The sequence below is a fragment of the Dermacentor silvarum genome, chromosome 11 (genome assembly GCF_013339745.2).
Source record: "Dermacentor silvarum isolate Dsil-2018 chromosome 11, BIME_Dsil_1.4, whole genome shotgun sequence".
NCBI lineage: Eukaryota > Metazoa > Arthropoda > Arachnida > Ixodida > Ixodidae > Dermacentor > Dermacentor silvarum.
In genome coordinates, this window is record NC_051164.1 from 49,243,378 (window position 1) to 49,266,538 (window position 23,161).

General features: G+C 45.5%; 1 protein-coding gene across 4 annotated transcripts in view; it reads left to right on the forward strand.

Annotated features, from left to right (window-relative positions):
• Positions 1 to 22,698, forward strand: part of LOC119433727 (KICSTOR complex protein SZT2) — a 235,877-nt gene extending 213,179 nt beyond the window's left edge. For 3 of the 4 annotated variants that reach the window (XM_049658168.1, XM_049658169.1, XM_049658170.1), the window contains 6 exons: positions 344 to 873; positions 11,202 to 11,289; positions 12,324 to 12,476; positions 12,986 to 13,189; positions 18,189 to 18,257; positions 18,742 to 22,698. In XM_049658168.1, coding sequence (XP_049514125.1) covers positions 344 to 873; positions 11,202 to 11,289; positions 12,324 to 12,476; positions 12,986 to 13,189; positions 18,189 to 18,257; positions 18,742 to 18,888 — 1,191 coding nt within the window. In that variant the 3' untranslated portion in view covers positions 18,889 to 22,698. The remainder of the gene's footprint in view (positions 1 to 343; positions 874 to 11,201; positions 11,290 to 12,323; positions 12,477 to 12,985; positions 13,190 to 18,188; positions 18,258 to 18,741) is intronic. The other variant, XR_007464166.1, reaches the window with a different exon arrangement.
• Positions 22,699 to 23,161: the final 463 nt, after the last annotated feature.

Here is a 23,161-nt window from a genome sequence, read left to right on the forward strand (position 1 = left end):
GTGGCTTACTGGCTAGGGCACTGTGCTTGTACTCAAGCACGCGGAATCAATTCCCGGTCATGACGGCCGCCTTCTGAATGGGGGGGAGGTTGGGATGCAAGAAGGTTTGACTACTGCACTTTGGGTGCACTTGAAGAGAATCCCAGGTGGTCAGAATTGACCTGGAGCCCCCCACACTCCCTCATACCCAGCTGTGCAGGTTTAGGGCATTAAGCCCCATAACCAGAGGATAGTGCGCATTCTGTTGCATCCACCCCATGTCCATCCTACGCCTTCTTTCGTCGCGAATTTACCTGACCTAAGCACATTTTGTCATATCGTGCAAATGTACCACTGCTCGCAGGACACCGAGTATGCCTTGGTCGAGATCTCCAACAAGAAGGTGAGCTACCGCGACGCCAACGATGTGCAGCAGACGGACAGCTTCTTCGTCGGCATCCTCACCATCCACGACACGGCGCCGGCTTTCATCGAACACAACCTGCTCGCCCTCGGCTTCTACATCCTGCTGACCAGCCAGCGTGAACTCTTCCCCAAGTTTTCCTCGACCACGGGGCCTCCCGGCAGCAGTGCCTCTGGAAATGGTGACGGCACCGGCGACGGTTCCGAGGGCTGCTTCCGGCCCGTCCGGACATTGGGAGGCACGCCTGGCGCGTCGCAGCCCACCAGCGCCGTGCCGTCGAGGAGAAGCTCGTTTGTAGTTTCCTCCGCCCCTGTGGAGCGCATGCGCACGTTGACCACGCTGCCTCAGCAGTTGGTTCTTTCGCCGGAAGACATGGCAGGTAGCGGCAGTAACGCAGCAGTGGCACCCACCGGCATCCCTTCTGTGGCGTCATCAAGTTCCCTGGGAAGCAGCAACGCTGGTGGCACAAGGTGAGTGACCTTTGCCGACATCTCGGGTGCATACGCAATAGCTTTCCTGGTTCTTTGTTGAGCATGACAAGGAAACATGGTGTGACTAAAGAGCCTACATAAACTTATTCAGCATGAGGTGTCTTATTCGTTTCACGTGTGAATTTTTCGCACGTGACACAGCGGCCTTTCCACGAGACGTGGTCGGGAATGTTCCCTGTAAAAATTTTAGACTTTTTAAAGCAAAACTTGTGGAAGTATCTTTTTGCCAAGTAACTGTCAGTAGTGTAATGGCCAGTCACGATTGTGATGGCACCATGTATCCGTTGGTGCACCATCGCTGTTTCACCTTTTGACAGCAACTCTTGTTTTCCCCCTCTCGTTTTTCCTTTTTGCTCTGTGCTATTAAACAAAATGGCAGCTTGACAGTTGTGTGTCGTTTCGTTGGCTTCGCGCCAAATCTACTCAATCTGCGACCCCAAAAGATCTGGTCACCCTGCGTATTGAACATAACCAACAGGTTATGGGCCCAGGAAGACGCATCGACCATTTTTTTGGAAAAAATGAGACGGATTGCCTCGGTTGAGTGATGAAAAAGTGCGACCACATTGAAGCAGAAAACATCAAGCTACACTGCCTTCACTACGTCGTGCCGATGTCTTCAGAAGTTTATACAGGCGTGAGTATCGTGAAACTGTCGGGAAGAAGTGACTGACAAGAGGTGTGTGCCCGTGAAGAAAAGTGAGAAGTGTGTATTTTTTCGTAAGAAAGACGGCCCGTCACGCGACACCGGCGTTGCTGCAGGCTGCATCTTGGATGTGTACGGAAGATGCTTAGACACGTCCGGCGTGAGTATGGCAAAACTGTCAGGAAGAAGTGACAGACAAAATCTTTTCAGTGGATGTTAGTGGCGAAATTGTTCGGGAAGAAGTGACCGACAAATCGTTTTCGCGTATGCTAATTGACAAATAGCTCCGAAAAAGAAGTGCGTTGTCTCTCTTGCATTCGAGAATCAGCAAACATGTCGGCATTAGACGAGTTTAGACTGCCGAAGCTGTCATCAGATAACTATCACACATGGTCGATAAGGGCAAGAGCAGCTCTCATACAGAAGGGATGCTGGGAAGCGATTGACCCTGGATTCTTGAATAGAGAAATGAACAAGCGAGAAAAGCAGACTGACAACAAGGCCCTGACATTTCTGTTCCTTATCGTAGAGGGCAACTACCTGGATGACCTCGGGACTTGCAGAACTGCAAAAGAAGCCTGGAACACGCTGCAGGAAATGCACTCAAAGTTTGAACTCCTGCATATACTACAGCTGATGCCTGACTTTTTCAATGTAAAAATGGAGAGAGACGAGTCAATGCAAGATTACTTAGGAAGATTGATGGTGCTTCATAGGAAGTTGTCAAATCCAGGCTATGCATTTACAGAGAGGTTGCATTAGTGATACTAATGGGGCTTCCTGACACATACAAACCGCTCATTCTGAATTTGGAGCAGGACGAACAAACCCTCACGACCAAAGCAGTGAAGACGAGGCTGCTGATCGAAGAAAAGAGATAGCTGTGTCGTGACGAAGGCCGGTTAAGCGACGAAGAGATTCAGACAAGGGCCCTGATCACTAAAGCTCGATTAAGGACTGAAAGCAAGCAGCCCAATGAGAAGGTGCATCATGAACTCACTGTCAAGAAGGACGAGAAGTTTCGTCAATGCACCTCAAGTATGCAAAAGAAGAAGGTGCGATGCTTTGCTTGTGGCAAAATTTGTCATATAGCCAGAGATAATGACCAGTTTCAAGGCAAAGGGGATGACCAGAAGAAGAGAAACTCATCACAGGCAAAGATTGCAACACAGATGGCTTTATGTGCCAAAAATGTGATAACAGCGCCTCCTCATGTGTGGCATCTTAATAGCCGTGCTACAGATCACATGGCATCGCACAAGGCGAAGGTCACTGACTTCAAGCCATGCGAGTCAGGAGTAGAAGTTGCAAACAAAGAATCCATGAGTGTCGTGGGGAAAGGAAGAGTTCAGATTCAACTATCTGAAGAGTGCGGTGGGTCATTCATCACGCTAGAAGGCATCCTTTATGTGCCCGACTTGAACGGCAACCTACTATCAGTCGGAAGAATTGAAGAGCGAGGTTTGCACGTGACGTTCGCCGGGGGCAAAGCAGAAGTTACAAAGGACACCGGTGAGCTGATCCTTACTGCAACTCGAGAAGGAAGACTGTACTCTGTCAAAGAAGAAATAATGTCGATGAAGATGGCAAGGACAAAAGACACAGCCTTGTGGCACAGACTAGGCCACCTTCACCAGGATGCTGTTCGACGCCTCTGTGGAGCTAGTGAAGACCCTGTGAAGGACAAATGTGACACATGTTGCCTGGGAAAGTTAAGGCGAAGCAGTTTCCCAAAAGGTGAGGCAACACGGGCTAAGATTCCACTGGAGCTGGTGCATTCAGATGTGGTTGGAAAGATCACACCAACGAGCAAAGGGGGCTCCAGTTGCTTTGTAACCTTCACAGACAACTACTCAAGATACACTGTGGTGTACCCCATGAAGGCCAAAAGCAAAGTGCTTCAGAAGTTAGACCAGTACAGACGCATGGCAGAAAATCTGCACAACACGAAGGTGAAGACCTTGCGTAGTGACACTGGAGGAGAGTGCACAAGCAAAGAGTTCAACGAGTACCTGGCCAAGCATGGCATAAGGCACCAGCTGACCATTCCTGGCACGCCTGAGCAGAATGAACCAAACATTGCTTGACATGATGAGGTGCCTTCTCATGGTCAGGTGCCACCAAAAAGATCTGGGCTGACGCCGTTGTCACTGCAAGTCACATCAGAAACAAGTGCCCATCGAAGGCGGTTGGAGGAGACTCACCAGAAGCTCTGTGGACAGGGGGCGAAGTGAAACTGGACCACCTAAGAGTGTTTGGGTGCAGAGCATGGTGTGTGCGAAATAGACGGTGCAAGGGGAGCAAGTTGGACCCGAACGCAGAGGAGTGCATACTGGTCGGCTACCCAGAAGGAGTGAAGGGGTACAAGCTGTGGAACCAGAAGGAAGATCGCTTCTTTGTAAGTCGGAATGTTACCTTTGAAGAAGAGTCCTTCCCATGCAAGCTTACCCAAGTCGCAAGTAGCAAGACTGAAGCACATAGCGACACTTATTGCACAATCACGTTACAAGTTGAAGACAGCTTGAGCGAGCCACATGATGTTGGTAGTTCAGATCGCAATGATACTGATTACAACTATGCTGAAGAAGTTGGCTCATCAGCTGATTAAGACGAGGCAACTACACAGGATAAAGGAGCTACGCAGCAACTGTCCAGCGTGACAGATTGTGGTACACAGGCACTAAGACGGTCAGAAAGACTAGCAAACAAGAAACCACATCAAAGTAAATGTCACGGCTGCTGCATAGCCAGGCAAAACAGCCAAAGAGATCCAGAAACTCTACATGAAGACTTATCTGCACCAGACAAGGAGGAATGGAAAGCAGCTATACAGAGTGAATTGGACAGCCTCGAAGCTTCCAATACATGGGAGCTAGTGCCATGACCGAAAGATAGACAAGTCGTAAAATGCAAGTGGGTGTTCCACAAGAAGTACGACGAAAATGGTGACCTAGAGCTATACAAGGCACGGTTGGTTGCATGTGGATACTCACAAGTGGAAGGTACCGATTACAAGGAAACCTTCTCTCCTGTAGTGAAGCTGAAGTCCGTCAGGACACTGCTGGCCATAGCAGTTGAGAGGAATTGGAAGATCCGCCAGATGGACATCACGGCAGCATACTTAAATGGTACTCTGAAGGAGACTGTCTACATGGAACAACCGCAGTCTTTGAATGACTGTAAGAAGGATGAAGTCTGCCTTCTGAAGAAGAGCCTTTACGGGCTACGACAGTCTGGAAGGGAGTGGAACCTTACTTTGGACAAAATGCTCAAGTCGGAAGGGATGACAAGATCAAAAGCAGAACCCTGTGTTTATGTCAGCAAGAAGAACCTCATCGTAGGAGTCTATGTTGACGACTTGCTGATCATCGCCGAAGATGAGAAACAGATTGCTGATTTCAAGAGCCACTTGAGTCAACAGTTTGATGCAAGAGACTTGGGTGAAGCTAGCCACATTCTTTCCACACGACTGAAGGAAGAAAAGGATGGAAAACTAACACTGGACCAGACGGCCTATGCTGACGACATACTGGAGAAGTTTGGCATGTCAGATGCAAAGGCAGCATCATCTCCTTTGGATCCTGGGAGCAAGTACCAAAGAGAAGACAATAACCCATCAAGTGAGGACCTGCCCCGCAAGTACAGACAAGCAATTGGTGTGTTGCTTTACCTCGTCGGAGGCACAAGACCGGACTTGGCTTTTGCGACTACACACAAGCCAGTTCAGTGAACATCCCACAGAAGAACATTGGAATGGCATAAGGCACATTCTTCGCTATGTAAAACAGACAAAGAATTATGCACTAGTCTACCAGAGAACTAGGAAAGCATACAAGTCTTTTGCGACGCAGACTGGGCTAGTGACAAGGCTGACAGGAAGACGTTCGGCGGGTATGTGTTCACGCTAGCTGGTGCTGCGATTTCCTGGAGTAGTAGGAAGCAGCAAAGCACTGCACTGTCAACAGTCGAAGCGGAATATGTAGCAATGTGTAACGCTACAAAGGAAGTAATGTGGCTCCAAAATTTCATGAAGGAACTTAATGCGCACTAATTCATGCACGAACCGCAGATTTTAATGCCTGACAACCAGGGTGCAATTGCACTTGCGAAAAACCAAGTTACTTCAGATAGGAGCAATCACATTGATCTCAAGTATTATTTCCTGAGAGAAAAGTTCGAAGAGGGAAAGTTACAACTCCAGTATATCGAATCGGCGAACAACTGTGCCGACCTCTTCACTAAGGCCTTAAATGGAAAAATGACTCTCAAGCACTATGAATGTTTGGGCATCGAAAGTGTGGGCGCAATGACAGTCCATTAAGGGGGAGTGTCAGTAGTGTAATGGCCAGTCACGAGATGGCGCCATGTATCCATTGGTGTGCCGTCGCCTTTTCACTTTTTGAAAGCAACTCTTGTTTTCCCCCTCTCGTTCTTCCTTTTTGCTCTGTGCTATTAAACAAATGGCAGCTTGACAAGTTGTGTGTCGTTTCGTTGGCTTCGGGCCGAATCTACTCAATCCACGACCCCAAAAGATCTGGTCACCCTTCGCACTCAACAAAACCAACAGTAACTCGCCGTGCTAGCGTAGTGGATTTGGCATTGCGCTGCTAAGCGCAAGGGTGTAGGATCAAATCCTGGCTGTGACAGCTGCATTTCATTTGGGGCAAAATGCAAAAACGACTGTGTACTGTGCATTGGGTGCTAGCTAAAGAAACCCAGGTGGTCAAAACTCATCCCGGGTCCATCACTACGGCGTGCCTCATAATCATATATTGGTTTTGGCAGATAAAACACTAGAATTGGATTAAATTTAGTGCAAAGAATTCTTCTGCCCAATAAGTGCACCGAAGGAAAAAATATAAATATTTCTATTACTCCAGCAACTGCAATACAGCTGGGATGCCTTTCTGTGGCTTAGAAAGCAAGAAAAGTTATTCTTAAAAAAAGTGTTCATCACTCTTCGTGATATTGCCCAATGTGCCAAGTGGCACATAGCCTGCCTGGCAAATGTACCGTGTCCACTTTTGCGCAACCTTCAAGCTAACTACCTTCATGCTACCTTTCTGCACCTTCTGAAGCCGCAACTTCCAACTTCCATTCAAATTGCTTGTCTCTCAAAGCGGGCGTCTACCAAACGCGCCGTGTCACCATAACATCTGAATGAATGGAGTCGAAATGTGAAATGCCACAGGGTACTGCAGCACCGTAACCGTAACACCAGTCACAAGTTCAGAAAAAACGTCGTCGATTCAAACAAAGACCAAGTTCTGACTTTGGTCGACTTACCTATATATTGGATCGAGGTGGGAAGTTACAGGTTGCTAAATGTAACGCTAAAAACCACGGGATTTAAAATATTTATCTTAAATTGGTCAATTGGTCGTTATTCAAATATAATGCAAGGGTTGACTTCAAGCAACGAAAATCAAGAAAAAAACTTGCACTGCAATTGAGTAGATGCGGTACTTTTAACCTCTTAACTGCCGATGACGAGGTAATTTGTCATCACGACGAGCATTCTGTGGTGGTCGTAGACTTTCTGCAATTTTTGCACTTGTGTATATATGTGCAGTTTCTTTTAATTTTGGCAAATAACTAATACACAATGACTTATGCAATTTTTTTTCAACAAAACTAGTAAAAATGCAGTAGGGATTCCTGGTATGTTATTTTTTAGAAAAAAAATGGTGCAAAATATGCAGGTCCGAACACTTTAAAGAAAATTGCAAAATTTGCCATGGCAGTTAAGGGGTTACAGTACAACCTCGTTCGCACAATTGGGAGAAAAAAAAATGTCGCAGTTTCACCCAAAAGGCGAAGCATCGATTGCGATAGCAAATTAGTAGAGAGCTATTCGGAGTAGGGATAGTAGTTTTATCGGCTGCATAAACTTGGACACATTGGCTTACTAACTGAATTAACAATCGTGGTGTCAGCACGCACAAGCAAACATGAATAGATCACACTGAATGACCGCAGCCAACGACTGTCAAAACGCTGGCAGCAAGCGCAGGTTCGCGCGGTCTATCGCTTCAACGGAAACTGAGCGGCGAATGCACAGCGCATACAAAGGTCAGAGCCGTGTGGAGATAAGAGACGGTGCGGGCGACGGGCACCGCCGGGCAAAGTGCAGAGTTGTTGGCAGAGGAGAAGCTGCCCCCCCTCCCCCCCTCCTTCCCGCGCTGCCTTCCCACTTGCTTTCGCGTGGGAGATTGAGTGGCAAGATACACCTTTGGTGCCGGAGCACAGCGCCGCCCCGCCTCCCTCCTTCCCTCCCTCCCATACCCCCAGGGCCTTTCGCGCGACGGTCGCGTTCTTTCCGCCGTGCGTTCGCTCTCCGTGATAGCGCGCGGGGGAGTTCGCCCTTCGTGATAGCGCGCGTCCCCGCGCGCGCTTTCGCTCGCGCATACGGCGCGCGGCGACGATTTTATCGCCCTTGGAATCTATACGGAACCTCACGGCGACGCCGACGGCAGAAATCCGGTTGAAGTGTCCATATAATTGCTATCGCAATAAAAACTCGAGAAGGAATGCACTAACCGAGAAAACGTACGATCCGAAGTAACCAAAAAAATTGACAGACAACTGTAGTAGATTTCATTTCATTTCCTTAGAGACACCCCGTAGCAGGGGTATTACATAAGTGGTGGGGATGATACAACATCTACAAACAAGTGTTACAATGCTTTCAATTCGTTAAATAAAAAATTGTTACATCTTGAACGAATTGTGGCGAGCAGGTGACAGCAGCGACTTGATGAGGAAGGGCATTCTAATCTTTATTTAGATGCTCGGTAGAAAAACGAGGTTGAAAATGCATATTTGTGCGTGACTGTGGAATTGTGCTACCTGCAGCGCACGGTCAATATCGGCGCATGGACGTAGTAGATATCTACGTAATGCGAAGCGTTGCGCGAATGGTTGCGCACGAGGCACGAGACGCCGACGCGCGTCGAGCTGGCGGCTCGAGACACGTTTGGTTGTTTTCCTATTGCGTAGTGCTTAAGACTGCGACGGGAAACCGAAAGGAAATCGGGCCGACGAGCCACGCCGGATGCCGCCGAAGCGAAACGTGAAGCTCACATCGCGCCACCTGCAGCAGCAGGGAAGGGCGGCGCGTTTGTATTATCGCCTTGTACTAAAAGCGTGCAGTACGCTATCAACAACACTGCGCCCCACGGCCCACGCTCTGTAAAAGAGATATGTGAAGATGCTTATCGCAGTATGTTTTGGCGTAGAGAAAGCCGGGAATGCGGCGTGCGACGACTCTGGAGAAGATTTGCTGGTACCTTAATTAAGACACTGAGTGCGCGCCGGCGTTTGCACGCGAGACGGGCGGGCGTGCGAGTATTGCGGGAAAGCTGATGCGGCGGGCGGGTACTGTTCTCAGTCGGCTTTTCTTGTTCACGTGGGATCTAGCGGCCGGAAAACGTGTATACGGTGGCAGTCTGCAGCAGGGAACGGCGACGCGTTTCGGTTATCGCCTGTTAAAAGCGTGCAGTGCGCTTCCAGCGGCACCACGTGCTGGTGAAACAGATAGGCGAAGATGCTCATCGCAATAGGGGCCGGGTGGCGGCGATAGCCGTGAATGCGGCGTGCGACGACTCTGGAGAAGATTTGCTGGTACCGGAATTAAGAAGCTGAGTGCGCGCCGGCGTTTTCACGCGAGACGGGTGGGCGCGTATTGCGGTGAAGCAGCCGCGGTGGGCGGTTATATACTGTTCTCGATCACGCGTGCCTCGCGCATATTCTTGTTTACATGGGATCTAGCGGCCTGAAACGTATCATAAGATCGCAGTTTGGCGATGTGCTGAACGTTGGTGCCGAAAAATCGTGTTTTCCGGGAATGTGTTAACCAGTAAAAATAAGCGTAACTGCAGTTAGGTAATTTTTTGTGTTCGCGAACGTTGGCGTCAGGAAATCGGACGTAACGAGATCGTATCAACGAGCTTCTACTGTAATTGGCCGTGAAAAAGTTATACAGGATTGGGACCATGCATTTCGAAAAGCTCCAGTCATGTTGCTGCACGTGTCCTTTATTTATTAAAGACAATAGTCTTTCTTGGGCTACCTAAACGCAAAAAACTTTGTCCGTCTGTCACTGGATTCAACTGCCCGGCCAAAACCAAGCATGAGGAGAGGAGGTGCAAAGACAGAAAGAGAGACAGATAGCGAGATTAATAAATAAATAAATAAATAAATAAATAAATAAAATAAACTTTCTTGGCGAGGCAGGATTCGGACCCGGGTACCTACGGTCAAAAGGCAAGCGTCATAACCACTAGGCTATATACATAATTACTTGTTTAGCGCAAAAAACAACGGACACGTGAAAGACGACAGGACAAGGCGCTACTCTCAACTGACATCATTTTATTGCATCCCTCCTTTATATAGAGCAGAAACAAGAAGAACATGCGCAGTGAGCACCATGTGCGGCAACCACCACAACATCTGATCGCCAGAGTGCACTCATGACACATAATCTAAAAAACCTCCTGTCGTCTTTCACGTGTCCGTTGTTTTTTGCGCTAAACAAGTAATTATGCATTCGCACCAACTAGCCCGCCAACGAATTGTGCTGAACCACTAGGCTATAGACCCACACTAGTAGAACATGCATTTATGGGAGCCAGATGATTGCTTTGCACCAATGATTGTAACAGAACTTTCTATGGGCGAGAGAAAGAGAAAATGAGAGCGAGACAGACATTTAAAGAAAAGAAACACAGATAGAGAGCAAGAGAGAGACAAATAAATGAATAATGAAACTTTGCAAATAAAAAAATCAATGCATTAGAAATGGTGTCAAAGAGACGCTTCGCGTTAAAAACAAGCCGACTGAAGCCGTGGCTCTGTAGCCGGCTTTAAGCCAACAGTAATAAAAGGTCCCAACAGATGGCGCGAGAGCAGGGCAAATGCGGGCAATTTGAATTCAATTCAGCAAAACCTCCATTGCATCCATCATGGGAGGAGTGAGAGGGGAGGGGAAGAGCGTGAAGGGTGGGAGGAGGGGAGAATAGAGGGTGTTACGTCTTAGGGGTGGCAGAAGACTGTAGTCTTTCGACGTCATTTGCAGCGAAGCAAGCAGATATGCGGCCAATTTTTTCTCTGTGTGTTCTAACAAAAACTTTCCTTTTTTTTTTTTCTTTTGCTAATCAGAGTGATGTAGAGCAATGTTCGTAAATGAAATCAGCCACACTTTAGTTGCACACTAGCTTGAAATGGTGCTGTGTGCATTCAACATAGCCGAAACCAGACATTCAGGCAGGGGTGCAGCTGCAGCGGCGCTGCAGTGCGCACGCAGATTTTGTACTAAGTTATTATGCAGTCACCGGAAGGTCATCCCATTTACTGCAAATTAGATATGGATATACCTGGATGCTATAAGGAGCTGCAGCTGTTGCTGTCTCTCTGTGTGTGTGCACATGCTTGTGTGCATGCCTGCATATGTGCATGCATGTGTGTGTGTGTGTTTGTTATTCTGGGAGCTGCTACAGATGTATTACATATTCCATTGTGGTTAAACGAACTGAAATGCTGCCTGATACAGTGTGACTGGTGGTCCATGAAGGTACCTGCTCTTTCATAGCGCATGTATTGTTATGGGTTGAAGAAAGCAATTCTAGCTGCTGTTTTCACAAACTGCCGTCACTCCCAGGTCGAGAAAGACATCCTTCCGGGGAATCTGCGAGGAGGAAGTGGCCTACCTTGGCTATTACAGCTGCCACGAGACACTCATGCAGAAGGTGAGCTATTTATAGCAACCCTATGCAAACTGCATGTGCAGTGTGCTGTGCTAATTGTTGCGCAAGAGCTCAATTTTACTTTGTGGGCCTCTAGCAGAGATGCGACTTGAAAAGCAATCTTCAAACTAGTTTTCAGTCACGAGAGTATCGGAAATGCATTAGAGATTTGCCGTCTGAAAAAGCATTGAGTGGGGGAAAGAAAAAAACTTTACTGGCAACTGGAAATCTCAATTTGCTTTTGCTCAGTCTTGCACCTTAGTATAGTACCCTAGTGATGTTGAGGCACAGTTTTGCTTTGGCCAGTTACCTGTGATGCCTGCAGTTAAAAGGATGTTCCACATTGACCGCCATAGCTGTGAGCGGCTGGCTAACACACATCTTGCATACACACATGAATATGTAACATACCCTAGGAAGTTTACGAGAGAATGGTCACTGCACTAGGCTTTAGTTGGTAAAATACATGTGTACTTCTTTTTTCTGGGGTTTTACGTGCCAAAACCAGTTGTGATTATGAGGCACGCCGTAGTGGAGGGTTCCGGATTAATTTTGACCGCCTGGGGTTCTTTAACGTGCACTACAACGCAAGCACACGGGCGTTTTTGCATTTCACCTCCGTCGCAATGCGGTCGCCGCGGCCGAATACTACATGTGTAATGCAAAAGATATTGGTTCAGCTTCCACCTCCGGCAGGTTGTCTTTTTGTCTACTTCAATTACTCTTTTCCTTATTGTTTTCACATTTCAATTATAACTAATGACTAATTATCCTATACATTATCTGGCCTCCGTTGTCTGTTTTTTTGTATGGTTGTAGCTAACAAAAATATTGAGCTCCTTGATTCCCCTTGTTTATCTCGCTTTTTGCATTTTATGTATAATACATAGTTAATTTTCCATGGAGAAGCGTAGGAACACAACAGGGACTGATACATTTGCAGTAACCAGAGTTATGCTGCATTCAAAGCAACTGTAATGACTTGCTGCTGTGCTAGTCAGACTGTGGTAATTTTAAATCTTTTTGTTGGCTTGCAGGTTATGTCTGAACAAGCAACGGCTGTGGCTGACCACCTGCGTGAAGTGGTTGCACGGGCTTCGCTTCACTGCCGACGTGACTACCTCTGGAAATGCCTGATGTGGCGTCACAAGAACTCTGACGACGCCAGCAGTACAGTTCGAGAGAACACTGTAAGTGCACTAATCAATGTAGAAGTGCGCCAAGTGTGAAGTATTGGCGAGTTGGTAATTTATCCACAAAGATGGAAGGAGCGCCCGGGAATGTGACATGAAAAGCTTGATGCTTGTGTTACCCTTTTTTTCCTGGCTCTTGAGCAAGCCACGTGATGCGCCGAATAGATAGCTGGCCATCTATTAATGATTCAGAGTGGGTGCCAAGAGAAAGGAAGTGCACTCAAGGATGGCAGGGTGGTTTGATGAGATAAGGAATTTGCAGGCATAGGATAGAGCCAGCTTATGCAAAAACGGGGTTAATGGTAGGTTAATGGAGGCGTTCGTCCTGCGACAAGCATAAATTAGGCCACTGGTGGTTCCTTTTGGCAAATACGCTTTCTGCATGCTTGGCCAATGGTTGCACACTAACAATAGTATCCCAGAAAGTGATCGATTGCATCTGCGTCACTTTCATGAATTTCACTGATGCCCATTGTTGAGCGTAGAGAGTGTTCTCCCACCTACAGGCACGACCATCCATCAGCTTTGCCGAGCTTACTGAACTGCTGGGCTATGTGAAGACCGTGCCGCTAGACCAGTTAGACCCACAACTGGGACCTCTGCTGTCCTCCCATTTTGGCTGGTACCGGGGCCTGCTGCGTGTGCTGGTGCAGCGATATGTAGACTGCCACTGCCTCTTCGTCAGCCCCGACAACACCTTGCAGTACCTGGTGGGTGTGCTTTTTTTTTTTGATCGAGGGGTTCAATAATGATAATAGTAATAATAATAATCTTTATTATTATTAAAGAACACTGTACAATCATCAGGCCTCAACACTGAGGTGCACGCTAAAACAAGGTCGTGAGATGTAATTTCTGCTGAAAAGAGGTGCACAAGCCACAAACGCGAAAGAAGACGATTGCGACGACATGGGTCGCACTTCCAACTTATTTATTTCAAGTGCAGACCCAAGAATAAATATTAGCGGTGTGCGAATACTGAATGGTTGATTTCAAATTAAATATAAAATTGAATTAAGGAAAAAAAAAAAGCCGAATATTGAATCAAAATATCAGAAGGTGCATCACAGCATTTAATGCTTACAAATTCTGGTGCAAGAAAAGACGGGGCTTGACATGCTCGGGAGTCTCTTAGCATTGCATAAACTAATGTAACAACCTATCAGTAACTTGGGTACACAGAATTCAAGGTATACAGTACAGTCTACTCTTATTAAAGGAAACTGCAAATTAGTGTGCCAGCACTGATTTCAGATCAATTCTAGTATTTGAAGGTCTGGAAAATACTTTTTATAAATAGAATGCCTGTTCAATATAATCAAGTGCTTTTTTTCCCTCTACTTTTTATAAATAGAATGCCTGTTCAATATAATCAAGTGCTTTTTTCCCTCTGAAGCTAAAGAATTAGTGACATTATGTTCTACTGAATATGGCAGTCTTTTGGCAATCTTTTATTGCATAGAAGGTCTTGCTTTTCACTTTTTCTCCAAAGTACAGTTGGGCTTTTTCATCTTTTTGGCAGGTGGGTTATAGTTAGGTTAATCTTCTTGACTTGCGACAGGTGGCTCGAAGCCACAAAAAGAAGACCGATGTGCATCTACAAGCGGCATTGGGAACGAGAGGCCGCTGTATGATTTGTCGCAAAGGTGCCAGCTGTGAGAAACTTCATTCCGTACACTCGCTTTCTTTTGTGCGGTGGTTTGTCAGCTTTCCAAGTGCCCTGCGGCGCTTGCGAAGAGAACTAACTGCCTTAATTCGGCACCAAATCGTAGCTTTAGTCGACGATGCCCAACAAATCAGCACCAATTAGGCTTCATGGCCTAGGCAGTGTGGCCATGACGAAAATTCGCTGCTACGAATAGGAGTGCATCAATTTGGAACCAAATTGTAACTTTAGTCGTCGATGCCCAACAAATCTGCACTGATTAGGCCTCATGGCCTAGGCAGTGTGGCCATGACAAAAATTCGCTCCTGCGAATAGAAGCGCATCGATTCGGCACCAAATCATAACTTTAGTCGTCAACCTGATGAATCGGCACTGATCAGGCCTAATGGCCTAGGCAGTGCTATGATAAAAATTTGCCTCTGCCAATGTGGTAACGTGACACAAGCCGTCACGGAATGCTTGCTGCTAATATGCTCGTACGGGTAGCTCATCAGTGATAGGTCCCGAGATCACGCGTATGGGGTGGATCGATGGTTGTTAAAGCGGCTTTAAATTCGTCTCGGTGGCTAATTGGCCTGATCTTCGCATATACTTTCCATAATTTTCGCTGCTTTTGTTGCTGTTCTGCTTTACATTATTGTTTCGATCGGCCCTGTCACCTGTCGACCTGAACGAACCTTATATACTGACAAGGGCGGCCCCCGGCGGATGCGGCGCCGTTCTGTGAATTGCAACGTTCGGGCACTGTGTGTGCGATCGTCGTATCGGGCTAACGTTGGCGAGCGCATGCAGCAGGGCAGAAGCACTCGCAGAGACAAAGCCCGCTGCTACATCTACAGCATGCTAAGCGCTCCTTTTGTGCTAAAAATAACAAAGTGAGGCACTAGCTTGTGCAGCATCGAGCATTAGAGGTTCCGCGGCACTCAGGGCACTGCGTGGGTCTCTACACCGAATGTACCGAACATTCGAAAAATCAAATAGTAGATACTCAATTCACAAATCGAATTATTTGAATGTTAAGTATTTGATTCGATTGAGTGGTATTTGAGTATTTGCACACCCCTAATAAATGTAGGCATGATCACACGTGCCGAAGGCATCAGCAGCACAGATCGGACAATCGGTGTTCAAACAATCTAATCTCAGAGTTATACAGCTGTAATGGCATATCACTTACGCATGCACAATTTTTTTTATGTAGTAGGATTCCATCAATTCTCATCCTTTCCGAATCTTGCTCTTGCTAAGAATCATTATGGTATCATGAAACTGGCCTTCACACTTGCAATCATTGCAGTGCGCAGGCTGGTGCGCCAGTTCATTTTTCTTTAAATCGAGATCATGTTCCCCTGCTCATTAATTAAGTCTGCATCCCTCTAGCGGCAATTATGTCTCACAACAATTGCAAACTAGGCCAACAAAATTTATGAAGTTCTTCTCAGGAACAAGACCGTAGACGACAAGCAGTCTGAAAATTCTGCAAGTGATATGATGCAAATGACACAGTCAAACCTGTTTATAAGCGGAACTGGGTGCTCTGTGTCCCACTTTCCACTAAAAGTCTGAGTACAAGCATGTACTAAATAATTTTTGATGAATCGGCACACCTGCAACCAGTGTTACTGCTTCCATTAACCGTTACATGTTATAATTACGACTCTGTTATTCTTTTATTCTTGCTGCTGTGGATCTGTGGCTACAGTATTCTGCTGCCATAGCCCCTTCTGGCACTGCGTGCACAATCGTGCAGGACAAGATAGTGCATCAAAAGCAAAAGCACTGATGAAAATAGTAATATTTACCATGTGTTGCAAACATCTTGGAACACTTCTGATTGGACCTGTATGGCAAGTTTGAATAATGTGTGTCAAGTGTTTTAATAAAACAAGATAAAAGGTAGACGGCTAGGTGTTCTCTCTCCGTGTTGGTGTGCCATCACGTAGCGAGCTCACTTATTTCATTGCTTTTCTCAGCGACATATTTTTAAAGTGCCCTATCTGTCTGATTCTAATGCACAGCCAATTTTCGTGAGCTTAAAGTGCAAAAATAAAAGTGCACCTGAATCAAATACCGGTTTCACATAGCCACTTTTGCTTGTGATCGAGCCCGACAGGACTGCGATTGGCTCCCTTCCGTAGCTTGAGCAAAGGAGCCAATCGTGACTGAGAAATCGAATCCCAATTGGAAGTGCACCATTTGACGCCCAAATATAACAGGCTGCCAATTCTTAACCCTCTTTGTCCCATAAAAAGTCGGGAAGATTGTGCATAATTTACCAGAATTATTTTGTCACTCAGTTTGCAGAAATGTTTTTCTTAACGAAACGGTATAATTTTTTTTTTTTCAATTCAGTAAGGTTCATTTATTTCAAGAATCCCGTGAAATAAAAGTTCGAAGGAGGCTTTTTTACACGGCGCTGAGGTCTTGCAGCACAGCGTCCTTCGGGGCTCAGAACACTATGAAAAAAAGAATATCTAAAGAAAGTAATATAAGCGCTGCAAAGCATGTCTACACAGAGAAGGGAAACGCAGCGGGGGTGCAGGCAGATTTGACACATCGATGGGGAACCAGTTGCAGGCAACGGCGAGAACCTCTAGTCCATCCACAGAATCCTCGTCGTCAGAGCCCTCGGAGGAGAACACATTACATTCTGTTTCTGAGCAAAGCTCTACAGAGCAGTCTTCTGACAAGGAATAGTCAAAATACTTCGCTCTGCACACACTATTATTCCCATGGGAAAAAAGGCAGCCATGTCTGCCACACAAGGCATCGAAAGAGGCAGCTAGACAGAGAAAGGTACGACACAATGACACAGCATGGACAAGTGTGACCACCTAGTGTAAATAATTGCGACTGTACACAGTTTGACAACTATAGTCACCATTGGTTCACAGTGTGAGGCATTTTTGTTTGTGACCACTATACTCGTCAGTGGCAGAGAAAGGGTTAAAATAACAATATACTGTGCCCCCTAAGTTCGCGATCAGAAAAAAAATCAGAAAAAGCGAGTAGTGCAAAATTTCCCTTCACAGATAGGAATTTTATTTAATGAGCTTTCATAACGAAAGCAGTGCGTCATCATCGCCATTTGTGAATCATTGGCCACAGATATCAAGCACACAGGGCTGCAAGCAGCGATCACTTCAGATACTGCTATCACTTTCGCGAGACTCTGCATCGGATTTGTCGAACTATGTGGCCGACTGCATTCCTGGCATCGTGCACAGATAGCAAGCTTGACACAGTTCACAGTGCCAGAAACACTTTCAGCCGATTACACTGATGCATTCAGTGCGGAGTCATGTGAAATCTCGCGAGAGTGATAGTATGTCTGAAAGTTATTGGCCTAGAAAACCGCTCTAGATCGTAGTCAAGCTCAAAATGAACACAACCTTCACAAAAACGTGCTCTGTCGCCATTTTCTTTATGGCAGTGACGCAGCATCTGAGGGCTCCGCGGTAGGCTCTTGACAATGCCACGAACAGAGTTTTGGTTTTGTATCTGATTGTGACACGCAGGCGATTTTCGGATCCAGTCTCTTGGGAAAAGGTGCGTGTTAAATTCGGGTAAATATGATAGCTGGATGGGGGGCTTTCCAAGCATGGTGGAAGTGAAATAGTTGATGTCACATCTTACATTCTTGTAGAGAGTTCCCGCAAGGAGTCCACATTCTATAAACTTGACAAAACTCACTGGAGGATTGAAAATTATTAATTAGTTCTGCAGTCGTATGCTTTTCATGACCCTGAAGATGCAAGGAATAAGGTGGAACTAAATATTCAGTGGACAGAATTAATAGGTAACTGAAGGAAAAAAGAGGCTTGACGTTCTATCGCCGAGCGTGAGATTGCAGGTTTGATTCCCGGCAGTAATGGGCACGTCGGGGGCTAAGTGTGAAAACATAGACACTCTTGTACTTAGATTTAGGTTCACAATAAAGGGCGTCAAGTAGTCAAAAAATGACTTCAAAGCCCTCCATTTGGCGGCTTTGGGACATTAAACCCCACGAAGCAGTCGACCAATCAATTCTTCCTTTTATGCAGGTGGTCATGTCCCCAAGCTGTGCGGACTCTTTTATCCTGCTGACGATCAACACCCAGCTCAGCCGTGCTGTGAGTACAATCACTACACTTGGTCATGGACTGTGCCCTACAGATGATGTGGCCATTAGTTTTAAGTGCACACCCATAGTTTACAACATACCTGCCGACTCGTCAGAAGTTTTTGTTAAGTTTATGAATTTATGCTCTTTCTACAATTCTGCAAATGTTGTGTCAAGTTTACGAAAAGTGGAATCTGTTTGGCAAAAAAAAAAAAAGCTTTAGCGTTGTAGAAAGAAAGGGCGGTGCATGATTGCAAAACATGCATACAAGAAAGAAATTGTGATTGTACTTGTGCCACCCTTCCGTGGCAGCATTATTCAGACAAGTTTCTGATGCTGGCGAAATCAGCAACAGCAGGGTGGCTGGAAATGCCACTGTGACCTAAAAGCAATGTGTTGCTGTTCAGTTTCTGTCATTCCCCAGTTTGCTCTTGCTCGTGTGCTGTGTCCAAACGTAAATCACCATTAACAAAGTGCATGTGTATCCCTTTTAGGATCTGCGCCTCGTGCACCGGGAGAATTCCCAGCAAGAGAAGTCGTCTGCCGACAAATCCTCCTCTGGCCTGTCCACTCTGCATGCCCTGGTCGAGGAACTCGTCACCACGTGCTGCTTCCACGAATGGGCGGGCTTGCTCACTTGACAGGACGCCATGGAGGAATCGGTCCTCCAGAACGCTTTGTCTCTTCCAAGCCGTCTTATGTGATTTTGTCTGTGAGCGATGACTTGGCGTGTGTGCGCATCCCAACAGTGCTGTGCACCTTGACATCCAGGTGCAAATTCATCGACCTTCCCCTTGGTTGTGGCTTGCACAAGTGTTCTGCCATAAAATCAACAAATAACTCCGTGATGATGACAGGCAGGCATTGCTATTTCAGAAAGTGTTGCCAATGGATGTCACCAGGCATGACAGCCTTGCCAGTCAGTCAGGCAAAATAATGTTGCGCCAAGCAGCATTTTCAAGCTCAACTTATCTTCAAGTGCTGTGGTTTGCATTAACTGACTGAGTAGCTGTCAGATGCAAGAAGTCGAGTTTTTACTTTTTTTTTTTCACACCAAGTAAAATGTGTGTTTTAATTTATAAGAGAACAAACTATGGAGCTCAAGCCAAACCACGAAGAAGCTAGCACATTTGTGCGTCTGATTTGTCGCCCAAGAAAGGGTCTGCCTCATCTTGCCACCGCCATGTCAAATGCCATGCAATTCCAGCAGTTAAGAGCTCATGGTGATTTCACAATCACCTGCATGATGATTTGTAACTGTCTGCAGCAGCTGGATCTGTATGCCGAGTGATGATTTGAGCACTGGGTATTAGCAACAAGAACTTCAGTGACGTGGTGTCAGTACTTGCAATGTCACTGTTTGAATCTGGTTGCATTGGGAATCGGGAGTGTTTTTCATGAGAACTATTTGTATGTATTGTTCCAGCCAATGGAACATTTATAGGAGCTTGCTTTTTATGGTGCTCTCTAGTTAAAGCGTGGTAGATTATTGTGTCAGTTTAATTTGTGTGATTACCGGCAACAATGAGGTTACTGTCTAGCAACCACAAGGAACACACTTCCAGCATATTTTTGACGTGAAATCACCTGAGCAGTGGTGATTTATATCCCACTTCGTGATAAGTGTGCCTTTTACCAAAAGTGTGTACTGTGGGAAAGCTGAATCTTACCTTACGTGGTGTTTGTGCAGTTAAGTTTGTACTGCAGTGCTCAATTCCAGGCTGCAAAGAAATTAAGTCTTTCTTTTTTTTTTTTTTTTTTTGTGGAAGTCTTCATCCGTGTACTTATGCTCGTGGATGTACCACAATGTTTGCGAGTCAGTCAGCGAATGCATGGGAACAAATTACGGTCTGCATTACAGTGCATCCATTAAGCAGCACAATATGGACACTGTGATGCAGAGCAGCAGCACGTTAAAATACATTGAAAGCAAGTTCCTTTAGGTTGTGTCCCTACGATCTGTCCAGAGCTGCTTTAGTGCCATAACTTCATGACAGAAGCTTTCTTGTCTTATTTTCTGAGGTACTACAACGAAAAATTGACACAGATTTTATTTTTTATTTCGTGTGTGATTGAGCAGTTTTGATCTTGTCAATCGTGTTACACCATTTTTGCACCCGCAATAGCAGATTCATCTTTTAGATTTCGGTGAAACAGGCCGTTTTTTTTTACCCAGTCCACTTACCAAAGCTTTTTCCTAGTAATTTTTACTCTTGAATGTGATAAGAAGTGCCATGTTCGGAGAGAGGGGAAGAGAAAGAAAGATGGAGGTCGCATTGCATGGATCGTTTTCTAGAAAGTTTTGTAGAATCTTGCAGCTTTTGAGTGTGATATTGATGGTTGTTTACTCGTGGAGACAGTCAGACTACTGTACCGCTGTCACTCAAGAATGATTAGTCTCGCATCTTCGTTTCTTTAACTTGCCATAACGCCCTGCTTTCTTTTCAACTCACGCTTGAAAATGAAATTTCTGTGTATCTGTAGGTGTATGAGCGCATGTCATTGATGGGAATAAGTGTCATGGTGTTCTGCTATAAGTTCACTGCTCAGTAAGCCTTGCTGGTGGAATTATTTTGCCTTGTGTTTAGATCTTACATGAAAGATGTTGCCAAGATTGCTTGCCACAGGAGGTAATACGTTTTTTACTATGCTCAAAGGAGTGCTGTTTTTAGCAATTGAGGAGTCGCTCACCTAATTGCACTTTCAAGGCCAGCACGGTAGCATAGTGGCACCTAGTTCTGTCCTAGTTATGTGTCAGTGTCCTGTTTGAAGAAGTTTCATAAGTGTGAAATGGGAATAGTTAATTAAAAGTATGTTTGGCTAATTGAGAATCTTGTGAAATTCGGAGGGTCTGGCCACACCTACTGATGCAGATCTTTACAGCTGACTGCAAGGAAATTTTGATGTGCTTTTTCAATATAAATAAATAAATTTATATAAAAAAAGTTCAATCAGTACTAGCCTGTGGTCTGTAGCAGCACTGCTAGGGTTTGAGAGTACAGAGATGGCCGCAGTAGGATCTCCTCACATTTTAAAACAAATCTCTTTAGTTGTCACTAATGTATCTGAGCTGCTTTTTATTCTTCTGTACTCAAGCTTTGGTGACACGTGACCATGCTTATGCCACATAAATGTACTGTAGTGAAGCGGAATACCAGGCGCTGCAGCCACATCGCCAGTCGTCCGGGAGACGCGAGCTCGAGATTGCCTGAGCTATTCTGGTTGAGACACGCTGCCTGCTGTTCTCTTGTCCTGTATTCATATTAGAGTACCTATTTCTTTTTGCATGTCTTCAGTGTTTCAGAGACTGAAATAACAGCAACAGTGACATTCCTGTCTGATACTCTAGCTTTGCACTGCATGCTTCGTCTTTCCCAGTGGCTTTTGACACGCAGTTTCGTACAAATTTTACAGTTCTGTGGTTTTATTGTCGGTTCACTCGTGTCTTTTCTGACGCACTGCTTTAGTTAGAGAAGGTTTAATACGAGTGATCACTTGCTTAGATCTATTGCCCTTTGCCGTCTTTGGGATATATCCGGGGCTTTTCCCGCTTGTACATACTGCTGTTACAAGGTAAACTGAGGAGTATGATTAAATTGTGTAATTATGGGAGTGTGGGTACTTTTTCAAGTGTATTTAGTACTTCCCTAGGCAAGACTGTCTACTGTGATACTTGGGAAGACAACATAGACAAGCTGCAAAACGTGACGTCGTTATAATGCATTGTTGTGGCGTGAAAAGTTTTGGTGTAACAAAAGTGATGGCCATCTCCATTGAGTGATGTGAGCGAGTGAGTTCGTTGACGTAATCAAATTAGCGCTATGGTGACGAACTATACTAGCATGACTCTTGCTTGAGGTTACGTGTCGCTTGTTTATACAATACATTTGGATGTAAATAGGACATGTAGTTAGTGATACTTGCCATATGAAGGTCTGATGTAAATAATAGCCCTTTAGAGAGTTTGTTTATTGAAACATGAAGCTTCTTGCTCTCGAATAGCCTTTGAAGAAAAGTGACTAAGGGTGATTAAGAATTTGCACTGCCCATTTATCCGTATTTAAATTTAAGACACAGCTGTGGTAATTTTGGTTTAATTTCAAGTTCTCTAGTATCAGTATTTACTTTTTTCATTCAAGGGTACTCTTGACTAAAGGCCAAGTGCAAGTTCCTTTCTTTTCTTTCTTTTTGTTTGTATTTCGCGACTTATAATTGGCCTGCACAGAGCTGTGGCACTTTTAATTCACTGGCACTAAGATTTGGTTGATGCGGTGAATAAGTAGAAATCAAAAAATAAAAAAAAAACATTGTTAATGTGCCTGTGAGGTGCACTGTTTTGTTGGAAAACACTAGATTTTCTACCACGGAGTGTGTGACTTGCCCATTAAAAAGTGTTTTGCAGATTGTGTACATGTGCAGTCGAGATTCAATAAAGTCATCATTCTGCTGGAGTAACATGTCCCCTTACTTCATGCTGGCTTTATTCGTCTACTGCTTGCAGTTTGGTATTTTGGCATGAATAAAAGGCCTCTACACTACCTGTGTCTGGCTGGCCTTCCTGGCCGATGCTTTCCTGGTGCCAATTAATGATCATGAACACAGCAGTACAGCGGTCATAATCAGCGACTTCATCGTGACTTTTTGTGCAGCAGTGGCAATATGCAGCAGTGGCAATATGCAGCAGCTTGGGGCAGCATGTGTCAGCCAGAGAATGGCCACCAACCACCTCAGCATGAGAACCCAGAAGCGGCTGTATGACCAGGTGTCGGTGAACACAGAAGAGCCAGACACTGGCCATTCGTGATAACCTTTCCGTACCTGCTTTGTCATTTACCGCTTTGTCGTAAAATGCCCGATTTCTAGAGGTTGCTTACGATTGTCGTATTGACGCCAATAATCTTGCAATTATTTAAT